Consider the following 26,438-nt stretch of genomic DNA (forward strand, 5'->3'; position numbering starts at 1 on the left):
TTGTGTAGATTATCCAGCATCTCTGGGGTCCCCTGCTGTCACTCCAGGACACTTAACTGGGGTGAGGATATTTTGGACACTGGCTGTGACAGTACACATCTCTAGGAGTTTACATTTTAACATTTGTACCAGGAAATCAGCTCTTTCAGTGTCACGGGGTTAGACAAATACCTGATAAAGAAATAAACCTGTCAAATAAATTTACTTTACAAAAAGACCGAGCCCTGCAGAAGTCTCCGCTGTGGATTTGAAAAAAAGAAAAAAAGAAAAAAAGAAAAAAAAAAAAAAAAAAAACCTACACCCCTCCAAAAAACAGACCCCAACTTAAAGCACCTAATGGGAAAATTAAAAAAAAAAAAAAAAAAAAAAAAAAAAAAAAAAAAAAAAAAAAAGCCTTACGCCTTCACAAACAGACTGCCTGGGATACCACATTCCTCCGTGCTCGGGAGCCGCCAGCAGCAGGAGAGAGACTGTCCTTGGGGCTGTTTTGCTGCGATTCGGCACCAGCTGCCCAACAGACCCGCTCTCCTCCTCCTCCTCCTCCTCTTCCTCCTCCTCCTCCTCCAGCGCCAGCTGGGCGAGGGACAGGGCTGGCTCTCCTTGCTCTGCCTCCAAAGCCGCACCGAGGGCCCCACGGAGCATTACCCCAGGTGAAGTTAAGCCAAACACCGTGCGGGAAAGACTGTCACCTTGTTAGAAACTTAGCCAGATGTTTGAAGCCCTGGTGGGTCAAGAGCAAGGCTGCGTCTCCGAGATGGCATGGAGCTGTAGAAATAAGGCTGGGAAGGGGCTTTCTGGATTTCTCCAGCCGGTGCTGCCCCAGCCAGTGGGTTGCTTTCCTCCTGACGGCACTTGTTTACTATTAAATAACCTTGAAGACAGAGGCGTTGCTTTGTGTCCATGAAGCCCTGAGCTGGTCTGAGCCACTGGTTTCTCCAGAAAAACACACCCTCCCTTCCCTAGTGTTTCCCGACAGCAGGAGCTGCTGCTTGCCGCTTACCCAGGGCGCTGACTCCCCGAGTAATGAGGTACCTTTCTGCGGCAGTGTATTTGCATCTCTTTGTTGACTTTGCTAATCAAGCTCACTCCAGAGCCTTTGAAAACAGTGCTAATCGAAGGCACACTGGCTCTTCGGGCATGGCAGCCATTTCAAGAGAGGTAACCCCTGGGAGACCAGGCACTTTTGGTCACTAGACTGTTAAAGGCTGCCTGGGGAGCTGGTGGATGGGCTGAGCATCCCGGCTCCAGAGGAGGCATAAGCTCAACCATCTTTCTGAGCCAAGGTAATGCCACACTGCCACCAAAAGGGCAACACTTCTTTGCCCATCCCTGACCCCTTGCCCTGTTCCTGGAGCCAGGCAGCACTGCCTCCTGCCCTTGCAGGGGGTGCTCTCCCACCCTGTACCCCCCAGCCTTGAGGATCTCCTGGGTCTGGCTTCAGCTGGGTTAGTGAGTACAACCAGCTCATGGGAGCCCCAGCAGGGACCACCCCATCCAGTAGCATCAATCTCTGAGACAGACCCTGTTCTGTCACAGTCGCTGCCCTGCTGAGCTGGTCCCGTGGCGAGGCACCCCGAATCATAGAATCATAGAATGGTTCGGGTTGGAAGGGACCTCAAAGATCATTGAGTCCCAACCCCCCTGCCATGGGCAGGGACACCTCCCACCAGACCAGGTTGCTCAAAGCCCCATCCAGCCTGGCCTTGAACCCCTCCAGGGATGGGGCATCCACAGCTTCCCTGGGCAACCTGTTCCAGTGTCTCCCCACCCTCATAGTAAAAAATTTCTTCCTGAGATCTAATCTGAATCTTTTTTCTTCCAATTTAAAACCGTTTCCCCTTGTCCTATCATTACACTTCCTGTCAAAGCATCCTTCTCAAGCTCCTCTCGTGGCACCCTTCAGATATCGGAAGGCTGCTATAAGGTCTCCCCGGAGCCTTCTCTTCTCCAGGCTGAACAATCCCAGCTCCCTCAGCCTGTCTTCACAGGAGAGGTGCTCCATCCCTCTGATCATCTTCGTGGCCCTCCGCTGCACTTGTTCCAGACGGTCCATGTCCTTCCTGTGTTGAGGACTCCAAAGCTGGACACAGTACTCCAGGTGGGGTCTCACGAGTGCAGAGCAGAGGGTGCTCCCCAGGTGCTCGCAGCAGCCAGCAGGTAGCACAGGTAGGGTCCCTGGGCTGGGGAAGCCAAGTCAGCCAGAGCAGCCAGGCAGCTACAAAGCCACCCTCGTGACGTGGAGCTAAGGGGCAAAAGGATGAACTGCTCACTCTGTGCCTTCTCCTGTCCCGTGCTTTCATCTGCATGGAAACCCAGAGCAGAGCCCAGCTTAACTCTGCCCGTGTGTTGGCCCAGTTGAGAAAGGGGACTTTTTTGTGGAGGCTGGCTTATCACAGAGATACTCAAAACTGCTATTTGCTAAGATGCCATGGTGGGGGGAGACAAGATACCCAGCTTCAAAGTCTTTGTTTCAGTTCCCTCTGCGCTGTATGCTGCCAGTTCCAGGGCCTCAGCCAGGGAGCCCAAGCCTGGCCCCGCCGAGCGGCCAGACACCAAACGCCCATCAGATTCCTGTGGTGGTGGAGGAACTTCTCCTAAACAAGCACCCGCAGACCACTGACCTAACACGTGGCAGTCGCAGCCCAGGCCTCACCGCTCCCAGCACTGGGCTCTGTCATTAACAGCGGCGGTTTCAGAGCAGCCAGACCAGGCTATTAGAGAAGAGTCCCTTTGGTGCATCTTGGCTCCAGTGCTAAATTTGCATACTGTATTTGCCAAGGGTTATTAGTGTTGATCAGCTGTTAAATAATCTGCCCTTTTCATTTCAGGAGGCCTGTCAGGACTTGCCTTCGCGTAGGCTTTACTTAAATAGGAGTTCTATGGCATATTGGAAAAGGGGTTTCATTAGAGAGCCTTTCCATTGAAATTTTGACAGCTACAAATACTAAGCGCCGTCTCTGACATCACGATTGTCTGCCACATGTGTTGCCTAACCCTCTACATCCTCAACGTCTCGAAAATGGCTGTAGCCACGGAGCAGTGGAAATCAGGCTAGGGCCCCGACAGCACCCCTCATTGTGCCAGGCAAGGACCGGGGCGAGGAGATGAACATCAGGACAGATCCCACATCAAAAAATGAAATCATCCCCTGGTGGAGAAGGGCACTGGGAAGTTGCAGGTTTTAAAACTAGCCTCACCCTGGTCTGCACCTACAGGGATGTAGTCTTTGGGGTGACTTACGGCTGCCTTTCACCATCCTCAGTTTCAGCTGTGTCTCTTCAGGGCCATACACCCTTTGCAATTAGCCAGCAATAGGAGCTCCTGAGCCTGGGGAGGCTGGGAGCACGGGCCAGCGGTTCAAAAGGGGTGGCTTGTGACTCATAAGGGAGCAGCAGGATGGGGTAAGAACCGAATTTGGCATCATCATTAGGCAACGCCGTCAAACGCCTCTGGAAAGTCAAGCCAGGAAAAAAAAAATAACTAGAGGACTGAAGGGAACTTTGCAATAACCAGCTGGTTCCCACACGTGTAATTATGCCCAATACCCTATAAATTGTTAAAAGAGCCAGAAAGGAATGAAAAAATATGGATGCAGCAGGGAGCTGGAGAGGGTTTTGATACGCATACTGACTAGTCTTGAATAGCCCGGCAGAAAAAAAGTCCTGCTGCTTTGTGGGCAGAGGACCATCACCGTTATTAGCAAGTGAACTGAAATACCTGCCTGCAGGACATCAGCGGGTGTCAAGGTGGTACCCGCAGGGAGTACCTGCCGGCAGAGATAAGGGGGAATGGGGGGGCCCTGCAGAGCTGTGATGGGCACATTTCTCCCAGCCGTGCCAGAGAGGCATCCATAAGACAAGAAGACAGCAGCACATACCACACCGGGCACAGTCTTCGCTTTTTCTTCCCCCGCTCTTCTAAGAAACAAAAGCACCTCTGAAAACCAAACAATTTGGCTGTAACAAGCCATAAAACGGCGGGATCAGCTGTCTGCCCCTTGCTCACCTCGTCGGTGCAGCGACTCGGCTGTGCCTTGCTGGTGCTGCCTGTGTTACGGTCCTCAGGCGACAAAGCCAGCAGTTAAGAATTGATTAATTGATTTGTACATTAAATAGGTATTCCTGCTCAATTATTGGCAGGTTTGTTAATGGATTACTCTTTAAACGATTCTGATATTTTAAATTACACATTATTTTATAGATGCACATTTACTTAAAAAAAAAGAGCACCCCTTGCATCTATTAACATATTAAAGAGAAAATAAAACATCCAGGATGATATAATGCACAATGTGGCATTACTCTGGGTGCTTCCTAAGCTAGGGAAATCTTATTTGTTTAATAATAAGTTGGTCATGAATATGCAAATCTGCATCAGTGCAGTACCTCACTGCTGTCACTATTAATGAGTTGCAAATTAATGTGACAACAAAAGGAAAATCTATTTAGTAGCAGAATCGCGGTTCATACCTGGCTCAAGAGAGCAACCGTCTACAGTCACATCGGTCCGCTGGAGCAAGATGTGCACATGGGGTGGACAAGGTTTGCTTCGGGGCTGGCAAACCAGAAATAAGCAGCCCGCTGCCTGCACCCCCAAGGGCAGAAGGCAGCATTGCTCCTAATGATCCATCACACTTAACTTGCAGTAAAAATACAATTTCTTCACCCTGCAATCACGATGAACCCATGCAAAGCACGCTAACGGGTGAAATGCGGAACTAGCAAGATTGATGTAGGTGGGAAGACGGTGTGGATATCTAGATGCGGTACTTAAAGAGAACTTCATCTTCTTCAGATCTGTTTGGGGATTTTTTTTCCCCTGACAACGCTACAGGCTCACAAAGTGAAACTTGTTGGATTCCATTTCTTCTCCTGCCCCTCCCTCTAGCAGAAATGCAATGGTGAATAAGCACATTGAGAAGACCTCATCTTTGTCTTCATGACTGTGGCATTCAACATTTCTGTCTTTTGTAGTGGTGCCAAGCCCTCTCCTACCAACACTGGACCCATACTGAAATTAAAATATGATGTTCTGCAAACAATTTTAAACAGATACGCTACTATTTTTTTTTTTTCAGTTAGGTTGCATCTGTACAAGTTTAAAGGAGCAATGTGTGCCTTTTTTCCTGTACGAACTGAAGAAATGATGCTGAGTGTTTACCAGCAGCCCCACAGAGCCTGAGAATGGCAGCTGGCTGGATTTACCACTCCCTGACACCTTGTTCATATTAATGCACAAACGATGGGTCTCATCTATAGTTTTATTATTTAGCACAGAAATGAAGGGAGGAGTCAGCTTCAAACCCTTTGATTCATGGAGTGAGCTTGGCCCCTGGGAGCTGTTCTTAAGACAATTTCCATTCTGCTCCTGTGGTCCTGCAAACTGGAAGCTGGGTCGGGCTTCCAGCAGGCATCCAGGCTCTGCCTGTAGCAGATTGCTCCCCAAAGAGCACAAACAAGGACCAAATGCCTCTGGCCCTTGCTTGCCACTCACTGTATCAGTGTCTGTGGGGCAAGTCTCCAGCTGCCAGAGCAAAAGAGGGAGACAAGAGCAAAACAGAATAAATGAGAAGAGTGTCTGTCAGGAGCACCAAGCTAAATGGGAAAAAGCCAAGGCTGACCCACTGTGCAGAACCCAGTCCTCTTGAGTAAGGCAAGAAGGTGGAGTTCAATATTTTGCAGTCCTCAGCAGCACCACTTATCTTGGGGAAAAAAAACCTCCCAGCACTGCCTGTGCTGTGGCTTTCCCCCAAGCCCAGGTGGCCAGCCTGGAGCTGGGTATTTCCTGGGATTTCCCAGCCAGCACCAAGTAAAAGTTTGACAGAGGAAACCCCCTTCAGTGAGGCTCACCTGCTTCCTCTAGCTGGAGATGGGGGCCAGTGGTTCGCCCAGGCAGCACAACCCCCCCCCAGCCAGCCAAAGCCAAGTGATAAGCAGTGGAAATTCAAGGAAACACCTTGCCGTGGGCCCCAACAGCAGGGTTTTACCATCCCCAAAAGGCTGCGATTCTATTTCCTTACTTTTTAATAACCCACAGCAATGCCAGCAGTGAGAAGCGAGCATCTTTGGCCCAAGGAGGATGCGCAGGAAAGCCCTTTAAAGGAGAGCAGAATCAGTCCAGAAGCTGACATGCTGAGTGCCCTGCCGTGCAGGTTGGAGTTAGCTCAGCCCCCGGCTCTGCCCCGTGCAGGATTCAGCCCGTCCCAAGCGCTGGCAAGGCAGCCAGCCTCTCCACTCCCCTTTGCCTACGCTCGCTGTCACTGAGCTCGCTCCCGGCCGGCACGCTGCCATCTCTCCTCTCCCCGAGGTAACCCTCCCCTGGGCTTGCCTGCTGCAAAACTACACCACGCAGCCAGCCTCTCCCGTGACAGTCTCTCCCAAACCGGCAAGAATCACAGAATCTTAGTGGTTGGAAGGGACCTCTGAGATCATCGAGTCCAACCACAAAAAAAAAAAAAAAACAACAAAAAAAAAACAAAAAACCAAAAAAACCCATAAATAACTCCAGGGATGGTGACTCCACCACCTCCCTGGGCAGGCTGTTCCAGTGCCTGACCACTCTCTCAGTAAAGTAGTTCTTTCTAATATCTAATCTAAATCTCCCTTGCCGCAACTTCAGACCATTTCCTCTGGTCTTGTCGTTCGTCCTTTGGGAGAAGAGGCCAACACCTGCCTCTCTACAACCTCCTTTCAGGTAGTTGTAGAGGGCAATGAGGTCCCCCCTCAGCCTCCTCTTCTCCAAACTAAACATGCCCAGTTCCCTCAGCCTTTCCTCATAGGACTTGTTCTCCAGGCCCCTCAACAGCTGGTCAGCCAAGCCAGCCTCGTGCGGCCAGCAGCACGGGATGCTGCTCTCTGAAACCTCCGTGCTCCCTCGAGCACCCTCACACAGCAAAGTCTCTTTTAAAAGAAAAAAAAGAAAAAAAAAAAAAAAGTAGATCCCAGGAGATAAAATGGTTGCATTACATCAAGGGACAGCACTGCAATCATCAGGTGTGCCCCTGCCACGGCCCTATGTTTAGAGCACAAGCCCCAGGGCAGGCAGACGGGCTGCATTACAACAGCGTGAGGCGGTTACTGTATTCGAGCAGGGGTGCAAGCGCCAGCCAGCATGGAGGAGACCCAACTGTACTGGGTGGTGGAGCGAGGGGAAAGCTGACTAAGCGGAGAGAGAACGTGTGTGGAGAGCACGTGTGCTGGAGATGGTTTGAGGAGGAGCCGGCCAAAAAGGGGAAGCCGCATCAATCTTCTGCTTGCCTGCGGGGCACGGCGAGAAGCGAGGTGCCTGCCACACACACCCCTGGAGGTGGCACGGAGCTGATTTATGCTCAGCTCAAACCACCCAAAGCACATTACGCAGCTGATCAGATAAAAGTCGTCTGTAGCAATTGTTCTCAATGTTCTCCCTTGCTTTAGTTTTTTCCGGCCCACCTCTGCTTCCCGGGAAAACTAAGGCTTAAAAGCAGCCGGCACTGGAGAGTAGGGAGGTCTGTGTTTCAGTTCCTTGCAGAGCTGGGGGCTGGCTTAAAAGGAAACGTGCGTGTAAGCCATACAGGAAAGACCATCATGGTCCTTACCCAAAGTCTGGAGAAAGATGTTGGTTGTTCTATTAGGACTAAAAATTCCCTGTCCTGTGGGGGACAGGACTTCAGTTGCCAGCAGCAGGCAGCTGTTGGACCCCTCTCTCACCTCTTGGCTCAACTACAGAATCACCTTACCACCAGCAGTCCCAGGGCAAGCCACACAGTACAAACCTTTGGCACAAGACTTGATGGGAACACACCAGGAGAGGCATCAGCTCTGCAGGAATGAGGCATCATTCTCCTGTACCTTCGGGTCAAGGGTAATTCACATCCTTTCTTAAGCTCCCCCGAGAGCTAAGATTTAACCTGCAGTACACTGTCCACCAAGCAAAACCTCTGAGCCTCACTGAGCCTCACTTTTTCCCAGATGCTTTTCTCAGATGGACCAGGTGCTCTGCTGGAGACGCTTTTGGTGGGTGTCCTGGCCCTCTTCAGAAGAGCAGCACAATTTAAACATCCCAGCTGAAGCGTCTGGCTATCATGGGACACACTGGTGTTGAATACAGCCCCAAAGCAAAAATCAAAAGAGTTAGGGTTCACAGCAAGACCTTTTTTCCACAAGTGGAATGGCAGACACAGGCCCTTAAGAGAGGGCCTGCCCAAGCCCAGGGAGCCCAGCCTCTTAGATGCAAGGTCCCAAGCTGTGTAAAAGTGACGTTCCAGTCACTGTCCCTTTTAGATCCCTCCCAAAGTGTGCTTATAGCTTTAAGGCTCCACATTAAAACTAAAGCATTTTCCCTGGTACTATTTTCCTCCCCTCTGCAGACACCACTGAAAAGAGAATTCAGTCAATTCAACTTAAAATGATGACAAAGGAGAGAAAATAATTGAACCTATTCACACTTTCTTTAACTAAAAGGCGGCGGAGAAAGAATTGTGAATACCGCTTTTAAATCTCCGGCCCACAAAAGGCACCCAGCTCGGATGTTTTCTTGTAACCTTGAATTTAGAAAGCCGATGCAGATTCTACCTCAGATTTCATCAGCTGCTCGCCAGCACCTGTGCCAGCTCTGCTCCGCTTCGGGAACCGCACGCGGAGGAGCCTCCTTTCATAAACATTAATGAGTCGGAGCTCGTTTCGCAACCAGGCACGGAATTAACGGGGAGTCACTTTAGCCTCTTCATTTCTCAACAGTTTTATTGCCTTTAAGAAAATTTTTGTAAAATATAAATACAAAGGCAGGAGATTTACTTACAAAGTTAAAACACAGATCTCAAACATAAACACACAATTCAGAAAATTTAGTTTATGTACAGTTTCAAGCAACTTCAACATATGTTAGTTTTTCAATATTTTACAAGGTACAGAAAAAATAGTTCAAAGTCTTCTTTAAATAAAGAGCATAAAATGTTTAAACATATATAAACAATCCGGTTTGATGTGTGAAAACTAAATTTCACAGCTTTTAAATTAGGATATAAAAGTTCTTACAATTAGTTGATGCGTATGGATATGGTTTAATTTATATTACAAACTATTGAATTATATTCAATAGTGGTTACCTGGCCAAAGCAGGTAATTCTGTAAACAAAAAAACAAAAATAATATCACCAAGTGCCTTACCGAATTCTATCTCCCAAACAAGCCACACGACTTTGATCACATCACCTAGAAAAAGTATGTCCTGTGTAATCAGTGCTTTGTATGAAACAAAGTCAATGTGTGGGTGTGTTCTTTAAAAAAAAATGTGTTCCGAGTAATAACAAACTTATCCCAAAGCCTGTGTGCATTTAAAGAAACATTATATAACAATTTTGTAAAAACTGATTGAAGTTAAAAAAAAATTCTTCCAAAATCCATCCAACTGGAATTCAGATCTCTTATATAAAGGAAAGATATTTTCATATTTAATAGTGTCCTTTCTTTACAGAAACAATTGCATTTGAACACATATACATAAAGAAGTAACTGTATAGAGCACTGTACATTAAACGGCCTGATGGTTCACCAGAGGATGTCGAAGGGAGGGTCCTCGTGCGGGTGCAACCAGTGAAGCGAGGAGCCCAGCAAAGTCTTGAGCTCGCTTGTGAACTCCACCAAGTCCAACAGCTCTTTGCTCTCCGGGTTAAAAGCTTCGAGGTCCGTAGGGCAAGAGAACAACTGGCTGAGGGAAGTCTGTTTGTAAAACTCTGCCTCCGTGATGGTGACGACTTCCAGGCTGGGGAAGTTGCAGCGGAAGATGCGAGATGACATTTTTAGCCTCTTCACCACGTCCGAGAGCAGAAGCCAGTTTCGTGGTCTGCGGAAGCAAAGGAGAAAGAGGCTCCAATAAGCTGACATCAAGTCATGGGCGTCTTGACGCTGTGTGACAAACTCTCCCCAACCAGACTCACACAAACGACCCCCCTGAAATCAAAACCATCGCCCAGGGGGTCAAATCTATTTACTCATGTGTGTATTTACTCATAGTACCACTGCCCACTGCTTTGGGGAAGGAGGGGGACCAGGCAAACGGGGGGCACTGGAGCCTATAAACCCAGGGCTCGTGAGCACACATGTGGGTCAGCAGCCATCCCAACGGCTGCTCACACAGGTAAAGATCCACCGAGCTGAGCCCACCCCCCATTTAGCTGGTCAGGAGATGGCCTAGAGTTATAATCAGACATTTCAGCATCTCTTGACTTCCAGAGGTGCCACTATTAAATACAAGTCAATGAGGGGGTTTCTTCTCAGGTTAAGAATACCATTTTTTAATTCAATCTTTGTACTTGCCCGCTTCAGAAAACTTAAGTTATATCCATCGCCCCAATAATAACGACATGCTAAAACCCTCACTCCTGCATGATTAATATTTAAAACTATTTTTCCCACGGCTGTCATCAAAACTGGTGCAAATGACAAACGGCAGCTGTTTGTGAAGCTAATTTATATCTCGAATATAACAGATGATAAAATTTTCCAGGTCTTTTTTTATTATTAGGTCTCATAGTATCTTCTGCAAGATGTTTATTTGTTTGATATGATTTTGCTGCCAAGTCTGGAACAGCAGTAACAGTGCCATTTCATCATCCACAAACCCGTGTCCACTCAGAACAGAAAAGCCCATTCAATGAAGTTAAGAACTCCTTGCAGACACTATATCCAAATTTCAGTGCTAGAAGCACTTGTATTTTGGGGTGTTATACCAAGATGCCTGCCTGGGATGAGGGAAGGAATCTACGTTCAAACATCATTCGTTCAGCTCAGAAGTACGGCACTCAGAACACAGCCGTGACAAGTCAGCCTTTCCCTGACTCTCACCTCCTAATTAGCTTTTTTCTAAAAAGCCCAGCAGTTACGGTATTTCTCGCTCATTTACTACGTTAGATAAATGCAAACGCATTTCCCCCCAGACACAAACTGCTGCCATCCCAAGCAGATCGTCTCGCGCTATTTTTACCCCAAACCCTGTATTTGTTCTTACCCCTGAGAGAGACACACTTGAATGTTGTAACACGGCAAGGGAGGCTCATCTGAAAATTCGAATTCAAACACATCGCTGAAGCCATCTTCGTCTTCATCACCTGGGCCAGGAGGATTTGCCAAGACGTCAAACCCAGACTCATCTTTCGGATCTAAATAAAATTGAATAAAGGTGCCTCGTCAGCATCGAAGAGACTCTTGCAGGTCTTGCTTTTTTTTTTTTTTTTCTTCCAATAACGTGATCTGTACATAAAATCAGTTTGCATCCTTCCTAGCTTCCTCCACTGTAAGAACAAAACAGCCCCCACCCCCACGTGCCGCATGTTTTGAAAGTCTCCGCATACGAAGAAATAAAGGGTAACATTTGCTCACCGCACACAGAGCTGCCATAGAAATCCCAGTACAAACCAGGGTCATCAACACTTCGACCTTGCAGGTCAGTTAAATACTCTGGAGAGGAAAAAACAACAACAAAAACATACTGATGAGAACAAAAAGCTGGCAAGTTTAGCAGACCGTGTGTCGTGCAGTTTCACTAAGCATCCTCCGTACATTCCATCAAAAAAATCCACACCGTATTCCTGAGGCACATGCTACAGACAACAGCATAACAGCATATACACACAAATATCACAAATATTCCTGGAATTCCCTTTTCTCCTGCATTCCTTCTCCCATCACATCAAATAATGACCCACCGTATCAAATAATACCCACCCGAGGCCGAACAGGGACAGACCCAACATTAAGCTTCAGAAACTGAGAGCAGTGTTTTATTTTTGTGAAAAGATAGGATGCACCACACTTTGTAGCCTGCACAGTTATTCTGGACACCAACTTGAGAATGAAACAGTGGCCCCAGAAAAACCACTGGAAAAGGGTTTCCCACAGGGATACATTCAGAAGATGCAATTCCTTTCTACAGACAAAACTTCAAAGATTTGCTAGTTGAGTTGATGAAACGGTACTGGGATTCGAGATGCTAAGAATTCCAAGATACTGGACTTTACTGGAGCCCTGATACACCTATGTGCTCTCTACACTGCACCATTTAAACAGGGAAGTTGACGAGTGCACAAACTCATTGACTGTGAACACTGCAAACATTTTTGGAGGTAAGCAATTAGGGAATGCAAGTGTCTTTACCCCAAACTAATAGGAAAAAAACCTAAAACCCTATTAGTACATGGACATGTTTAAAGACAAAACTCTTTGATGTAGTTTTATAGCATTTCAGATATAAAATGAGGCAGAACTTGAAAAAAGGTAAGTACTAGAGGATAAAAAGTAAGACCATGGGAAAACATGACTATGTTTAACAAACAGCCATTCGATTTGGCAAGTTTCTTATTTTCATTTCAAGCAGAAAACCGAAGGCACCGAAGCAGCCCACTGACCTCCTACCTACCAAATCTGATAGTGGCATAATCCTTATGACTTATTAAGAGTTTCAATTAGAAGGAGCCCCCATGCATGGCTACGCTTCCCACCCGCAGCCGCTGGGTGTTTGCAGGCAGAGAGGGAGCTCCTGCAGCCTACCCTAAGGCTCCTTGGCACGGAGCCATCCCCCACCAGGCAGCAGGGACTTTTTGGGGCCAGGGAGCATCCCCCCATTCACCACGACCAGCAAAGCCCCAGGAAAACGTGGCCACGGACCTGTGAGGAAGGTCTCCATGAGCTCGCTGTGGGTCATTTTCACGATGGTCCTCCCAGAGTAGGTCGCAAGCGTTGGATCAGCACCGTAAGACAGCAAGAGGCGGACAATCTCCAAGTGATCGTTTTCGACCGCGTCGTGGATTGGTCTAGGGGGAAATAAAAAAAAGATCACGGCGTTACATTTTGACTCAACAGTAGTATGCAAATGTGTCTGACAAGGAACTTCTGACTTCAGATCAAAGTTATTTATAGCAAATAACACTATTAATACAGCTGCCAATCATCTTATTGTTGGTTTTACTTCCACATCTTCCCCTCCCCTCTCGTCTTTTCACAGTCAGACTGCTCGGGGCAGATATTTCTGTTGCGTCTCTTCGCTGCCGTACATATTTCAAGGGCCAGTAAAATAATTACACCGCTGTAACAGAAAGCAGGAGTTTGCGTGAAGCCTCACAAACATAATTTTGCTGCAAGTCACTCTACCGTTCCAAATCTCTGCCAATTTAACAGCGTGTTGTGGAGTAAGGGCTCATTCAGCCTGCCTCTGGGCAAGCACGCAAATCAGTTACCCAAAGCTCCTGAATTATGTACACAGAAATAAGTGATGAAAATTTGGAATTTAACTTCCGCGCGATATCCTCTTTAAACAGTACTCGCCAATATATTTGCAGCACAATTCCACCCTTCTACTTGGGAGAATAGAAAAACATGTTATTTTAAGTTTAGTCCACCCAGAAATTAACGCATTTTACGCGGCATGAGCAATCTATACAAGCTCAGACATAGATTTGGTGAGCCTACAGAAGGATTATTCATTAATACGCATGCCTGCAATTCCAGGTTTAGAATTCCTCGTCGCTAATTATAAATTGCATTAACTTTTGCCTTTAAAATTGATTATACGTAACGGGGAGTCGTCTGGAAGTAGAACGTATTACCCTTCAGACTAATGAAGATGTGTTAAAAATCCCATCTTTTTCTCAGAGAACGATGAGCAGGGAATCGAAAGGGGAGTCAAATTCAATGGCCAGTGATGGTGGCAGTTCAGCTCCACTCTACCTATGCTCCTCCTCCTCCTTTAGGCTGCCAACACCAATGCCCCCCAACAAGACTTCTACGCTCCCAAAGAGATGTGTTAAGAGGCAAGAGAATCACAGAAACACAGAATTGTCAGAGTTGGAAAGGACCTCTAGAGATCATCTGGTCCAACTCCCCTGCTAAAGCAGGAACAACCAGAGCACATCACTCAGGACTGCACCCAGGCAGGTCTTGAAGATCTCCAGAGAAGGGGACTCCACAACCCCCCTGGGCAGCCTGAGAAGTAAGGAAGGACGACTTCAGCTGAAACTCCCTCCTGCAAGGAGGCCACCACTCCTTCTGCCGCATGTGGCATATGTCCCCTCCGTGCCACCACCACTTTGGTACAGACTGGTACCCACGGAGCTCAGGGCAAGGAGAGGCAGATCAAACCAGTTAAAAGAGGAAGGCACACCCCTGTTTTCCCATCAATCACATGGCACTGCTGGAGGGGGATGGGACAAGAGATGACTCTGATCCAGCTCAAAAAGAAATATGTTCCAGGTGTGTTTATTCCATGTGCTTTCCAGTAGGCTGCGATTTAGGGCAATTAACATCTGCCACAGGTGAAGCACTCCCCCTTGCCCCCATCTTGCTGGAAAGCTGTATGCAGTTTTGGTTTTGACATATGCATGCTATAATGACGTGAGGAGGTGCACCTGGGAGAGTCTTGAAGCTCATTCCCTATGGAGAGAGGGCTCATCCCACCCTGCCTGCCTCCTGCACGCCCCAGGCCACCAAGACAAGCAATCAAGGAGGTGATTTTGAACCCCTGGCACCAGACAGCACAACACATGCACGTCTGCAAAGGTCTTTGGGAAGCCACGTTGAAATTTTAAGACCAGAGAGGTCCACGAGGATGACTTGCAAAGGGTCAAGATATCCCTTTGCAATTTCTCGGGGATGTCTCTTAATATAACAGGGACTGCCACAGCATCACCCCGCGCAGCCAGGGTCCAGCCGGTGCCAAACATCCCGGGCAATACAACAGGAGAGGTAACAAATAATGGGGGTGCTGACAGGGAGGCTGAAGAAGTATCGGGTGTTTCTGGCTGTCAGCAAGCATCTGAGGCCTGAGCTGCCGGGTCACGACACCCCGAGCATCTAACAGCCGGAAAGGTCAGCCTTGCTGCAAACCCTCCTGTCCCCCACCGGGCACGAAGCATCCCTGGCTGGCAGTCTGGCCGCGGGCAGCGGGGACAGATGAGAGTTACGGCGGCCACCAAACGCTGGGGACGCTTTCTCTCCTCCACCCCCCTTCCCCTCACTTCACTGGAGTCTTTAATTTTGAACTGTTTTCCATCTGATTTCAGAATTAGCATTTTCTGGTTTGGGGGAGGGAGGCTGGAGTGTTGTGGGTTTATTGGTTTGTGGGTTTTCTCATTTGTTTTGGTTTTTTGTTTTTTTTTTTTTTTTTGAAACTGACTTACCTAAGTGGCTTTTGAAGCAGTAATGAATTCAAGATGATCCCTTAACTTATTAAAAACAGCATCTAAATCACCGCCCAGCATTTCAATCGATTTAACGACACCCGGACGAGTTTATTAAAGGGCACCTGGGCATTCCCCGGGAAGGAATAAATGGCCTTGCAGCGGCTGTAACCCCGAGATGGGACCCCCTGTCCCTTCCTATAGGTCACCCAGCCCGGCGTGGGGGGGCAGAGGCAGTGGGGCAGGCAGGGGGGCAGGCAGACCCATCTTTGTCGCCTGACAAATCACAGGGAAGCCACCCGGGGCACGAGAAGGGACTTTATAGAGGCAAGGGGAAGGAAAGGCGCAGTAAAGCTGCGCGGAAGGAGGAAGAACAATAAATAGAAGGAAGTGAAGGAAGGAAAGAAAACACTGGCAGGGAGAGGGGAAAGAAAAAAAAAAAAGGAGATTCCCCATAGATAAGGCAGGGGGGAAAAAAGGCAATAACAGAGCGCTGACAGACTCCTTTATTGGCTAGCACGGCTTCTTGGCAAGCTCACGAGCAGGACCATGCAAAGGCACAGCTACTCTCTTGCTTCTCCCACCAGGGCCAGCAGAGGAGAGAGCATTTTTTTCAGTCTTGGCAGAGTTTAACCACCCTCTTTGTAGGATGCAGAAGTGACTGCTGGAGTCGGCAACTTTTTCAGATGTGAAAAAAAAAAAAGGATCCCTGTGAGTCCTCTCCTGGGCTGCTTTGCCCATATAATCTTTTCCACCCTGAGCATCATGGAAATAAATACTCTCTATCCCTAATGGTACAGTTAACGGTAGCACAGCTCGTTTCTAAAACAAACCCTTTGAAAGGCCCCAGAAGGATCTGGGGACATTTGAGAGCTGCAATATCCTACAGGAGACGCACATCTCAACCCTCTCTTGTGTACTGTCGAATTCTTCCTACTATTTTTACCGCTACTAGAGTTAGGCAAACATTTCACTGGGGGTTTATCATTCCACCACCAAAATTATAAACTATTTAGACCAGCCAGGGTTTGCTCTCAGCCTTTCAGGCACCATCAGCATTTTCCTCACGGCAATGAAAGGTCTCGTAACTCGCCGAGCGTTGGATTTTGACTCCCATCCACTCCACTGTGCACCCCTGCCCCACGGAAGAGGCAAGGCACACGTCGCAGGAGGGCAGCTACGCCGGCTGCCTCTTCGTTAACGCAATTAGCTGCTGGAGGGTATCGCTCTGCCAAGACCAGCTGAAAGGACGCAGGAAGAGAGCCATCTTGGCATGGGCCTCCCAGGGAAAAAATAATAATAATAAAAAAAAAAAGGCTGAGCTCATCAGCCGCCAGCGAGAAGGATAAAGCAAAACTGGCTGCGGAGAGCCAATCTAGCGAGCGGACTCTGAAGCAACGGAGGGGCCTCGCTTAACAGGCAGGAGATGCCTGTATTTTTAGCACGAGGCTTTGTTTTTAAAGCAGCGCTGGCTCAGCCAGGGCACGCTGCGGAGGAAAGAGGAGAAGAACAAGGAGATAAGGCCAAAGACACCGGCAACCATCCTTGCTAATGTCAGGCACCGGTCATCAAACGCCCCTTGTTGAGCTACTGGGGTCCTGTCAGGGAAGGAAAGCGCTCACCTCTTAAGTACAGTCTATTATTATTTATAGGTAAGACGATTAAGAGCCCTTAGTGACTGTGGCACCTCTGAGACAAATCTTAAAGATCTCACCCAGTTCTACAATAATCTTTGATTAGCCACTAATTCAGCAGCAGCATGCTGTGTATTCAGGGTCTGCAGGCGCTGCATTTGGAGAGCCATCACCAGCATGGAGGGAGTTTAAGGGGAAAAACACAGACTGGCTGTATTTAGCCTGTCCAGACAGATGTGCTGTGACTGGGGCAGAGGAGGGGACACAGTGTGCTGCAGGCAGAGCCCCAGTGCTGAGCTGTGGGTAAATGGAAGGACTGCACCATACATACACCCCCCCACATGCCATCACCTCCTTGCTCTGCCACTGCTGTCAGGCACTTTGTTGGGTTTTGGCTTCACTGAGATTTCTGACGGTATCAGGAAGCAGAGGCTGAAAGCCCACTGTGTCTACTGAACTCAGGAAGGACAGACAGGCTGCACAGGTACATAAAAGCCAACACCAAAGCAAGAGGCTTTGCTTCACTTCCAAAACTTAAAACACGTGCATGCAAAACCACCATATCGATCCGAGCACCTGCAGCACTTCAGGTAGGACTGAAAGGAGAGATGCACGGACTTGGCAGGACTTTCCTACGTCCTTCACATCCGTATGGATGTTTTTTTCAGGCTGAAGCCATAACCTCACGCTTGTCACAACTGTTTCAGAGAGTGTCCTCCAAAAAAGCTGACCACCGAGGCAGTGGGCAGCAAGTAACACAGACTGAAGCTTCAGGCAGGTGGGATGGAAGTGACACCCCAGGCTGCCACCCTAAGGAACCCGGCATATGCAGTGACATCACAGCTCCTGAGGTTACACCACTCTATGCAGATTTACCTTAACTGGCTGAACAGAACTAAACACTTCCACTGTTACTGTCCTGGGGACCTGAGAGCTTCCAGCATGACCCAAAACATCTTTGGCTACTGGGCATGTGAGGTGGCAGAGGGGGCAGTAAGGCATAGTCAGTGTAGTTTAAAAAGTAGGGGAGGAAGAGAAGTCTTTGATGGTGGGTTTGGGTTTTTTGGGGTTTTTTTAAGATTTTAATATCTTTCCAAGGGGTAACCCTATTCAGGAATTTGAATTTAAAAAGCAACACAGTTGAGGAAGACTGACACTTCTTTCCTCCTAAAAGTTGGGGTTTTTTTCCTCCTAAAGGACAAAAACACACTGAGGCTTCAACAGAGAAACAGCAATTGTCTTATGAATGTCATGATTTACTCTACAGAGACAGAGAAGCCTGGCCCTACCACAACGCAGGGGATAACACCAATCAGAAGTTTCGTACAGAAGCTTCTGCTTTCTGTCCCACCCAACTCAGGGCAGCTAGACCCTCTTTTATCTGTGTATTAAATGCATTTTGGATTCATGCTGCCTGTTGGGCAGCTTTTCAAACAAAAAGTAAGTCTGCTGTAAGAAAAGAAAGGGAACTGCAAGTTGAGTTCTGACATTGCCGTCTGTGATCAGATCACTATCATGTTCTAAAATGCGTTTTCCCCAAAACAACTTTTCAGGGTACACAAGGCAAGTTTCATCCTTGAAAATCAGCTCCATCTGTGAATCGAAATCAAAGGTGGACTCTGAACTGGCGGGTGATTAAGACTGGTCAGAAACTTCCCGGGGAAAATTTTCTATATGGGTTACTCCAGCAAGTGAGACAAAAATAATTTAGGATTCTTTTTATGGCAAGTGGCCGCTGTTGCCATGTATTAAAGCCGGGGACAGCAGAAAATGCGGGGCTGTTTGTCAGCCTATAGAGCTGAGAATTCTTCACAAAGAAGGGGAAAATGGAGAATGAATCTGACAATCCAGGCAGAGTTTCAATCTTTATCCAGAAACGTTTCCTTTGGGCCGTGATGGGCCGGTAACAACTGACCATCATGAACCTCTAATGGACCATCCTAACCGGTCCTCCTGGGACTTTTGTCTTCCTGACTCCTCCCTTCCCAAGTTAATAAATAAAGAGCTTAAAAACAAAAGAGGCAGACTCTTAGTTATGCTAATTTTACCTCCCTGGCTATTTGGATGGTGATAGTGAATGCGATAAACCATTTGAGATAACAAGCTGCAGGAGCTTGGCAGAATACAAAGCGACCCATCCCCAAAATGCATAGACTGGATAATGTTCTGCATATGCTGAGGAAAAGTTATCCCAAGGTCAGCCCCGCAGAGGTGGTCAAAGAGGTACTTTAGGAGATGCACAAGAAGTTTCAAAAGGTGCAGAGCGGCATTTCTAGCTCCACAAAGCGGGGAAAAAAAAAAAAAAAAAGGCAAACCAGAAAAGCTCCCCATGTATTCTGCAGGAACAGGAACTAAGCACACCTACCATTCTGTGAAGGAAACTAAAAAAGCCAAATTCGAGATAAACATAAATAGCTCCAAAATACCAAATGGGCAGATAAGAGTTTAACAGTTCAGCAAAACACCATTTTTACATAGCATACAGCATACATTTTTACACAGCCTACAGCATAGGACTCGCATCCCCAGTCCCTGCTAAACCCTGAAGTGCTCTTAAAAGTAACCCTGCTAACAAGGCAGAGCCCACTCTTTGGGCACAACTCAAAGGACCCGGGAGCGCCTATGAGCAGGGCTGCAGCTCAAGTATCCCTCCCTCCTGCCCCGCAGCTGGGAATTTCACAAACTCCTTAAAAAAAAAAAAACAAAAAAAACCAAACCAAAACAAACGTATTAAAATTCCCAGAGGGGAAAAAAAAAAAAAATACGGCTGAACTCGAGTCACAACAACAGTGTGCCCCCACGGCTCTATTAACCAGAGAGCAGGGGAGGTCACTGAGTCCTGCGTTCTCCTGCCCAAGGACCAGTAATAAGGAGGCCACCACATCTCACCCACCTTGGGGGTGTCACGCAGGATGGGGACAGGGGAGGCAAGGGGAGGATGAAGAAGTACAGAGGGAAAGGATTGCTTTCCCCCACCACCGTGGCCGAAGAAACCGCTGCCCCAGTGGTGGTGGTGGTGGTGGTGACCACCCGATGCCCGACCGGGGGTGGAAGGGTTGGTGCTAACCTGGTTCCATCCTGAGCGCTGCAGTTGACGTCAGCCCCGTACTCGAGGAGATGCCGCACGATGCTCAGCCAGCCTCTGGCACAGGCCTCGTGCAGGGCACAGTAACCCGCGTTGTCACGATGATTCACATCACACACCTTGTTTTCCAAACAATACAGAACCACTTCCTGGAAAGAGGAGGAAAAACAAGATACATGGAGTTATTTCTTGCTGCGGAGAGGCATACGTTTCTCTTCTCGAAGGAGAAGGAGGGGGGGACAGGGGGGGAGGAAGGCAAAACCACAAAATCCCTACGATATGCCTAAATTACTCTCTTTGAGGTGGGTCAGTCAAAAGGAAAAGGGAGAGCCATTGAAAGTCGTGTTTATCCAGGAGACGTGGCAGAGAGCACGACTTCCCCACGAGCAGACCGGCTTGTGCGAAGCAGCACCGAGAGGCTCCACGTCCCACAGGGACCTTCCTGCGGCCCCCAACGTCGGGAATCGTCGCAGAAGGGGAACGCGCAGATTTCGCAGACAAAACCCACCCACAGCTCTCCCTTTTCTCAAAACTTCCACGCGCAAAGCTATCAGGAAGCTTTTTTTTTGCTCTTACATCTGCATTTTTGAGCAGAAAATTCTGCAAGCACAACAGCAGCACCGCCTACGTCAGTTTGATTTTAAAAGAAAAAGCGCATGACCCGAAACAAAACACATTTAAGACACACAAAGGAGGGTTTGCCACCGGCAAACAAACAAACAAAAAAAAAAAAAACCCGGCCCCACAACTTCCACGCGCAAAGCTATCAGGAAGCTTTTTTTTTGCTCTTACATCTGCATTTTTGAGCAGAAAATTCTGCAAGCACAACAGCAGCACCGCCTACGTCAGTTTGATTTTAAAAGAAAAAGCGCATGACCCGAAACAAAACACATTTAAGACACACAAAGGAGGGTTTGCCACCGGCAAACAAACAAAAAAAAAAAAAAAAGCCCGGCTCTATCAAGATCAGGGAAATCCCATTTTCACCCACCCTGGTTTTCCGCATGCAGAACTAAAGCCAGGCGCCAGGTTCCAATAACGAGCCCAGCGCCGTGGGAAGCCATGTGAATTTAACACAATTCATCTTGCAGTCAAATATACCACGGTCGAGAGCCTAGGCCAGACTCGGCTCTGCGCCGTCGTGCGGCCTTGAAACAATGACTGCTCCATCACTCAACCAAAAATTTAGGATGGTGCGAGTCCGCCTCGATTTGTGTCAGATGAAAAAGAAAAAAAACAAAACAAAACAAAAAACCAAACACATTTTTAAGTGATGCTGCATGAATAAAATAGCCCCCCCACCTTCCCAGATTAGCAGCAAGCCATTAATTTTGCATTTGCTCCTCTGGAAGGCTGAGCGACATCCTCACAAAGCGGGATGGAGGTGTGGAGGGGGCGAGGGCTGGCTCCACCACAACAGGAGAATAAAACAACCGCCGGGTGCGATGCATTTATTCTCCCCGTTTCAAAAATCTACCGGAAAGCCCGCAATAATCTGTGCTCTGGGTATACCTGACCCGAGAGCTGGTATCCAGGATACAGCATGAAGCTGCTCTTTTAGCAGGCCCTCACTAACCAGGCTAAAGCGGGGAGCTAATGAGCTGCCCGTCCCAGGTGCTGGAGCATCCCCCATCACCTGCCGCCGGGACAGAGCGGTCCATCGCCTACACCTGATGCACCCACCAGTGTAACCTAGGATCCCCACAGTCCCACCTCTCGCCGAACGGGGGGCTCTTCATGTCCCTGCTAATTAATGAGCCCGAAGGCCAAAACTCGGTCCGGAACAGATGCTCTTTACCCTGCACTCGGCTCAAGCCCGTAAGAAAAGGGCTGTGCAAAATTATACCCCAGAGGGATGAATTTTCCTTCAAAACCAGACCACCCCGCCAGGCAAATTAGCAGATGGATATAGGTAGCAGAAGCAGCTGCCGTATTCGGCTCCGCTTTTAGCATGCAGTTACCATTTAAAATAGATTCTGCAACTCAAAATAAAAGACCTTTTTATCTATTTTTGTAAAAAGGAAAGGATCGTCCTAGGGTGGAATACCTACTGCTGGACGAAAAGGCTAATTTTGTCGGGCAATTCTGTGTTAAGAGGCTATAAGAAGAATGTCATTAACCACAAAATGTAACCATAAAGACCATAAAACTCTACATTGTTAATTAATTAAATGCCTCATTAACTTTTTTTAACATGATTTATTCAATTTACAAAAAAATTAGCCATCACCGCCGAACATAGGAACATGTGGTGCCACAAACACACTTTTGGTTTCAGAAGCATCCCTCGCTAACTTTAGAGAGAGGCTGCGAAAGTGCCACGGGGCAATTTAATGCCTGTTCAGGTGCTCTATTTAAACCAGCAATCTGAAAATCACTCGCAGTTAATCCAAGGAGTCAAGCTAGCAGGCAGCAGCCACGAGATCTGTGCCACCACCGCTTCTGCTGCCTGCAGTTTGCTACCCCGATCTCAAACTGCCATCGTTAAAAGGTGCACGCAAACATGCACGCTCCATCCTCACCCACAAAGAGCTGCCCCCTTCCCTTTCGTCTCTCCCACTCTGCAGCAGCTCCTACCCCTTTTCCAAGGGAAGGGGTCAGCTTCCCCCCTGCGCATCCCCCACAGCCTGGGCACCCCCCATGCCCTGGGCACGCGTGCTGGCACCGAGAAGAACTATTCCCCTCCACTCAACCCTGAAACACGGCCCTGGGGTGAGCTGAGCCGTAACGCCTCCCTGCAGCACCCTGCCAGACCCCAGAAGTGATGCTCATCCCCTGGCAGGGTGCAGGAACCCCAGGGGAGGTGCACAAGAGCAGGACGATGCTCAGGAGCTGATGCTCAGGAGCTGCTGCTCCTTTGCCTGCAGGGACCCAGGGCCAAACCCTGGTGTGAGGCATCCCCAGGGCAAACCCTCTACCCCTGCCTGGATAACCCCTGTCTTCATGAGTGTTTAACCGCCCTAGAAACAAACACCATCTTTCCCCAACTCCTACCACACATTCCTCTAATTGCACTGCCTTCCCAGGCAGGATTTAATCCCAAATTCACCAGAGAACTTTCCAAGTCCAGAACACACACCAAAAAGCAACAAGCGGCACAAAGACAGCCAGTGTTTCCTCTCCCATCAAATTCATTACGCAAGCCTTTTATAATTTTTTTTTTCTCCCCAAAAGACTTTACGCTCCCTATAATTCCCCCTTCACAAAAAGTAAATTACAGTTTTAAGACTACTATTATCTCAAGTCATTTGCTTCAAATGGGGAAAACAGAATGGATTTGAGCGCGCCCATACGCTGGGATGGGTTGCTAACATACCCTGGTGAAGCATGGCCTGGCGCAGAAGCCCGGCGAAGAAAAGGCAAAGCTTCCTCCCCACCAGCTCTGCAGCGGGATTTTGCTCAGACCATATGGGTTTTGAGAGCTGAAGACCGTTTGCCGCGCTCTCTTTAAGTAGCCTTGCTGGTTGCAGCCCTGCAATTTATCTGGCCGCGTTTGTCCTTCGACGTTTCACTCTCCCACCAGCTTTTATGTGCAAAATCACAACCGTGAGTGTCTGTGAGTGTCCCTCCCCACAGCGACCTGGGGCACATCCTCAACTGAGAGCGGGGCACAGGCACTGAGTGAGCAGCATTCAGGCTCCCCATGGGCCCAGGAGCCATATATAGAGCGTGCCAGCATCTTTGCATGCCAGAGCAGCCAGCCCTGCCCTCTGGGTTTGGGGTGGGATCTCCACGGGGCCGCAGGGCAACCCTGCTGCGCAGGCAGGTTGCCAAGGGCAGGCACCAACTCACCCGGCCTCGGGGCAGAGCTGCTGGTGCTGCTCTGCCCCACACAGCATCCTCAGGGCTCATCGGTGTGCCCCACGCTGCCAGCCACTTCCAGCTCCCAGTCCCACACCAGCACTCCCGGCATCCCTTCACAAGCCACGGACCCCTGCCATGGGGCTGGCAAGGGGCCACGGGGCTGCCTTGCTGCCACCACAGCAACAGCAACGAGAAGCCCCCCAACGTGCCCATGAGCGTCCAGCGCTCCCACTTCAGCATCAACCTCTGGCCACCACGTTGCAGCCATCAAAACCAACAGAAGACACGTGCAGCGGCCACAGGTCACAAACCAGCAAATTACCTTGACCCATTGAGATACACTTTTTCTTTTCTTAAATAGAGGAACTTCTTGACCACTCTGATTTTTCTGGAGGCAAAGGGAACTCAGCTTTCTAATAACCACAGTAGTCGGGTCGCTAGCAAGAAAAACACCACTGCTACAGAGCTTCCACGGCTGACCCAACTATCACAGCTCATCACAGCTCACCACAGCCCAAATGAAGCCCCAAACGAGGAGGCATGGCCACCCACAGCTCCGGTCCTTGAAAAGCACGGCCGATGCTGGACCCTGGAGCAGCTCAAGCACACAGACCAGGCTCTCTCCCTGTCCCACTTGGCTCTCCCACCCCACTCTCCACCAACAGGACCTCAACGCCAGCTGAACCATCAAGTCAAACCATCAGAATATTTACCCCTATTAAAAATGTGGTGTTTGCTTGAACTTTTTGGCCGATGGTGGGAACACAAGGTTACCCCAGGGCCCCGGGACCCCAACCTTGGTGATCCCAGGCAATGCTGGGCATTCTGCAACAGGCCCAGTAAGGGTCAACGCTGCAGAGAGCTCCAGGGAGCCCTCAGCCCCTGCTCAAGCAAGACCTCAGCCCATCGCTAAGTTTCAGGGCTGCTCCCATGGAGAGTACACCAGACACCGGGAGCAGAGTGCCCAGCATCCCCCGGCAGCTTGTCCCGATGGACACCACACAGGGGGAAAGTAGACACCAACAGCTCGGGGCACATGGTACCACACATTTTGGTTTTAGATGCACAGGAAATCTTAGGGTCCGTAGGAAATTAAATCATTTAAATGATGGAGATTACCATAGCAACGTTGTAACAACCACTTCTCCTCCTCCTCCTAGCTAGCGCTGAAGTGCCCCCGGTTAGAAGAAGCCTTTGTCTAGGGTAAACAAAACCTTTCCAACAAACCCTGCCTTCCAGAGCTGGAGAAGGCCCCTCTCCACACGATGCCCTCCAGCTACACAGAGGGCACTTCAAGGTTTTCTACAGCCCCCTGAGGCTGGGCAGGCCCCACCTGGACCCGTGGTGATGCCACGTTCCATCACTGGGTTTTAAGCCCAGCTCTGAGGTCCATGTAGTCCTCCCACCACCAAGCCAAGCCCTGCAGCCATGTCAAAGGCAGCCGTCGCCCACCGCAATGAAACACCTCTTTGCAAGACCTGAAGTTGAGCAACAACGATGCTCATAGACCTACATGCCCATATTTCCCCAATAAAAGCGCGCTTCAAAACAGCAGAGCTAGGGGATTCATCGGTTTCTGATTTTTGCAGCAGCAGCAGGGGGGCCGTTTCATTAGACGACATTGTTCCAGCTACATCGAGCAGCTCCAGGCTCCCGAGCACAAAAGCATGCAGAGTGCTCCTGCGACGCATCTGATCATGCAAGAGGACACTCCAAGCGCTACATCCTGTGTCACACACCAGATACTCCTCGGAGGAAAGAACAAAAAAGAGAACCCTTCTCCTAAACTACGCGCCCGTCGCAAATAACAAAAGCAGAAATCGCGCAGCTCGTTAAAAGATCACCATAAAGACGACTTCAAAAAAAAATATAAAAAAAACAACCCCAAAACATTCATTCAGTTTGCAGATGGCTTAGATAATTCAACGGAAAGCAACAACGATGCTCATAGACCTACATGCCCATATTTCCCCAATAAAAGCGCGCTTCAAAACAGCAGAGCTAGGGGATTCATCGGTTTCTGATTTTTGCAGCAGCAGCAGGGGGGCCGTTTCATTAGACGACATTGTTCCAGCTACATCGAGCAGCTCCAGGCTCCCGAGCACAAAAGCATGCAGAGTGCTCCTGCGACGCATCTGATCATGCAAGAGGACACTCCAAGCGCTACATCCTGTGTCACACACCAGATACTCCTCGGAGGAAAGAACAAAAAAGAGAACCCTTCTCCTAAACTACGCGCCCGTCGCAAATAACAAAAGCAGAAATCGCGCAGCTCGTTAAAAGATCACCATAAAGATGACTTCAAAAAAAAAAATAAAACCAAAAAAAAAACCACCCAAAACATTCATTCTGTTTGCAGATGGCTTAGATAATTCAACGGAAGCGAGGGTTACCAATAAAACTCTACTCTTTGCTCGCTCCCGTGGGATGCTGCGTCCCCGCCAGCTGTGGGGACACATTCCCACCAGCAACCTGCCCCCAGACCCCTGTGCCCTGGTAAATTTCACCCAAAAAAAATAATTTCCATCTCTAAAACTGGCAAAGAGGGGTTTAACTTTCGGAATAAATATCCAACACGGCCCGGCAGGGGTGGGGGGTAGGGGGGCGAGGGTCCCTCACCTCATAGCCCAGGCGTGCCGCCCGCTGCAGCAGCGTCTCCCCCGCGTTCTTGTTGACGATGAGCCTGCGCGCTTCGGGTGGCATGGGCCGGCTGGGGGTGGTCTCCTGAGGGGGGCTCGCCACCGGCAGCTGGGGGGGCTGGGAGGCG

At 48.9% G+C, this 26,438-nt stretch overlaps 1 protein-coding gene across 6 annotated transcripts in view; it reads right to left on the reverse strand.

Moving 5' to 3' along the window:
* Positions 1-8,702: 8,702 nt before the first annotated feature.
* BCOR (BCL6 corepressor) overlaps positions 8,703-26,438 on the reverse strand; it is a 40,056-nt gene continuing 22,320 nt past the window's right edge. For all 6 annotated transcript variants that reach the window (XM_014954066.1, XM_014954063.1, XM_014954061.1 and 3 more), the window contains 6 exons: positions 26,291-26,438; positions 19,850-20,016; positions 12,642-12,787; positions 11,358-11,435; positions 10,987-11,137; positions 8,703-9,822 (listed from right to left, as the gene is read on the reverse strand). The exon at positions 26,291-26,438 is cut by the window's right edge and continues 95 nt beyond it. In XM_014954066.1, coding sequence (XP_014809552.1) covers positions 9,528-9,822; positions 10,987-11,137; positions 11,358-11,435; positions 12,642-12,787; positions 19,850-20,016; positions 26,291-26,438 — 985 coding nt within the window. In that variant the 3' untranslated portion in view covers positions 8,703-9,527. The remainder of the gene's footprint in view (positions 9,823-10,986; positions 11,138-11,357; positions 11,436-12,641; positions 12,788-19,849; positions 20,017-26,290) is intronic.

The sequence above is a fragment of the Calidris pugnax genome, unplaced genomic scaffold (assembly GCF_001431845.1).
Source record: "Calidris pugnax isolate Ruff unplaced genomic scaffold, ASM143184v1 scaffold246, whole genome shotgun sequence".
NCBI classification, from domain to species: Eukaryota; Metazoa; Chordata; class Aves; order Charadriiformes; family Scolopacidae; genus Calidris; species Calidris pugnax.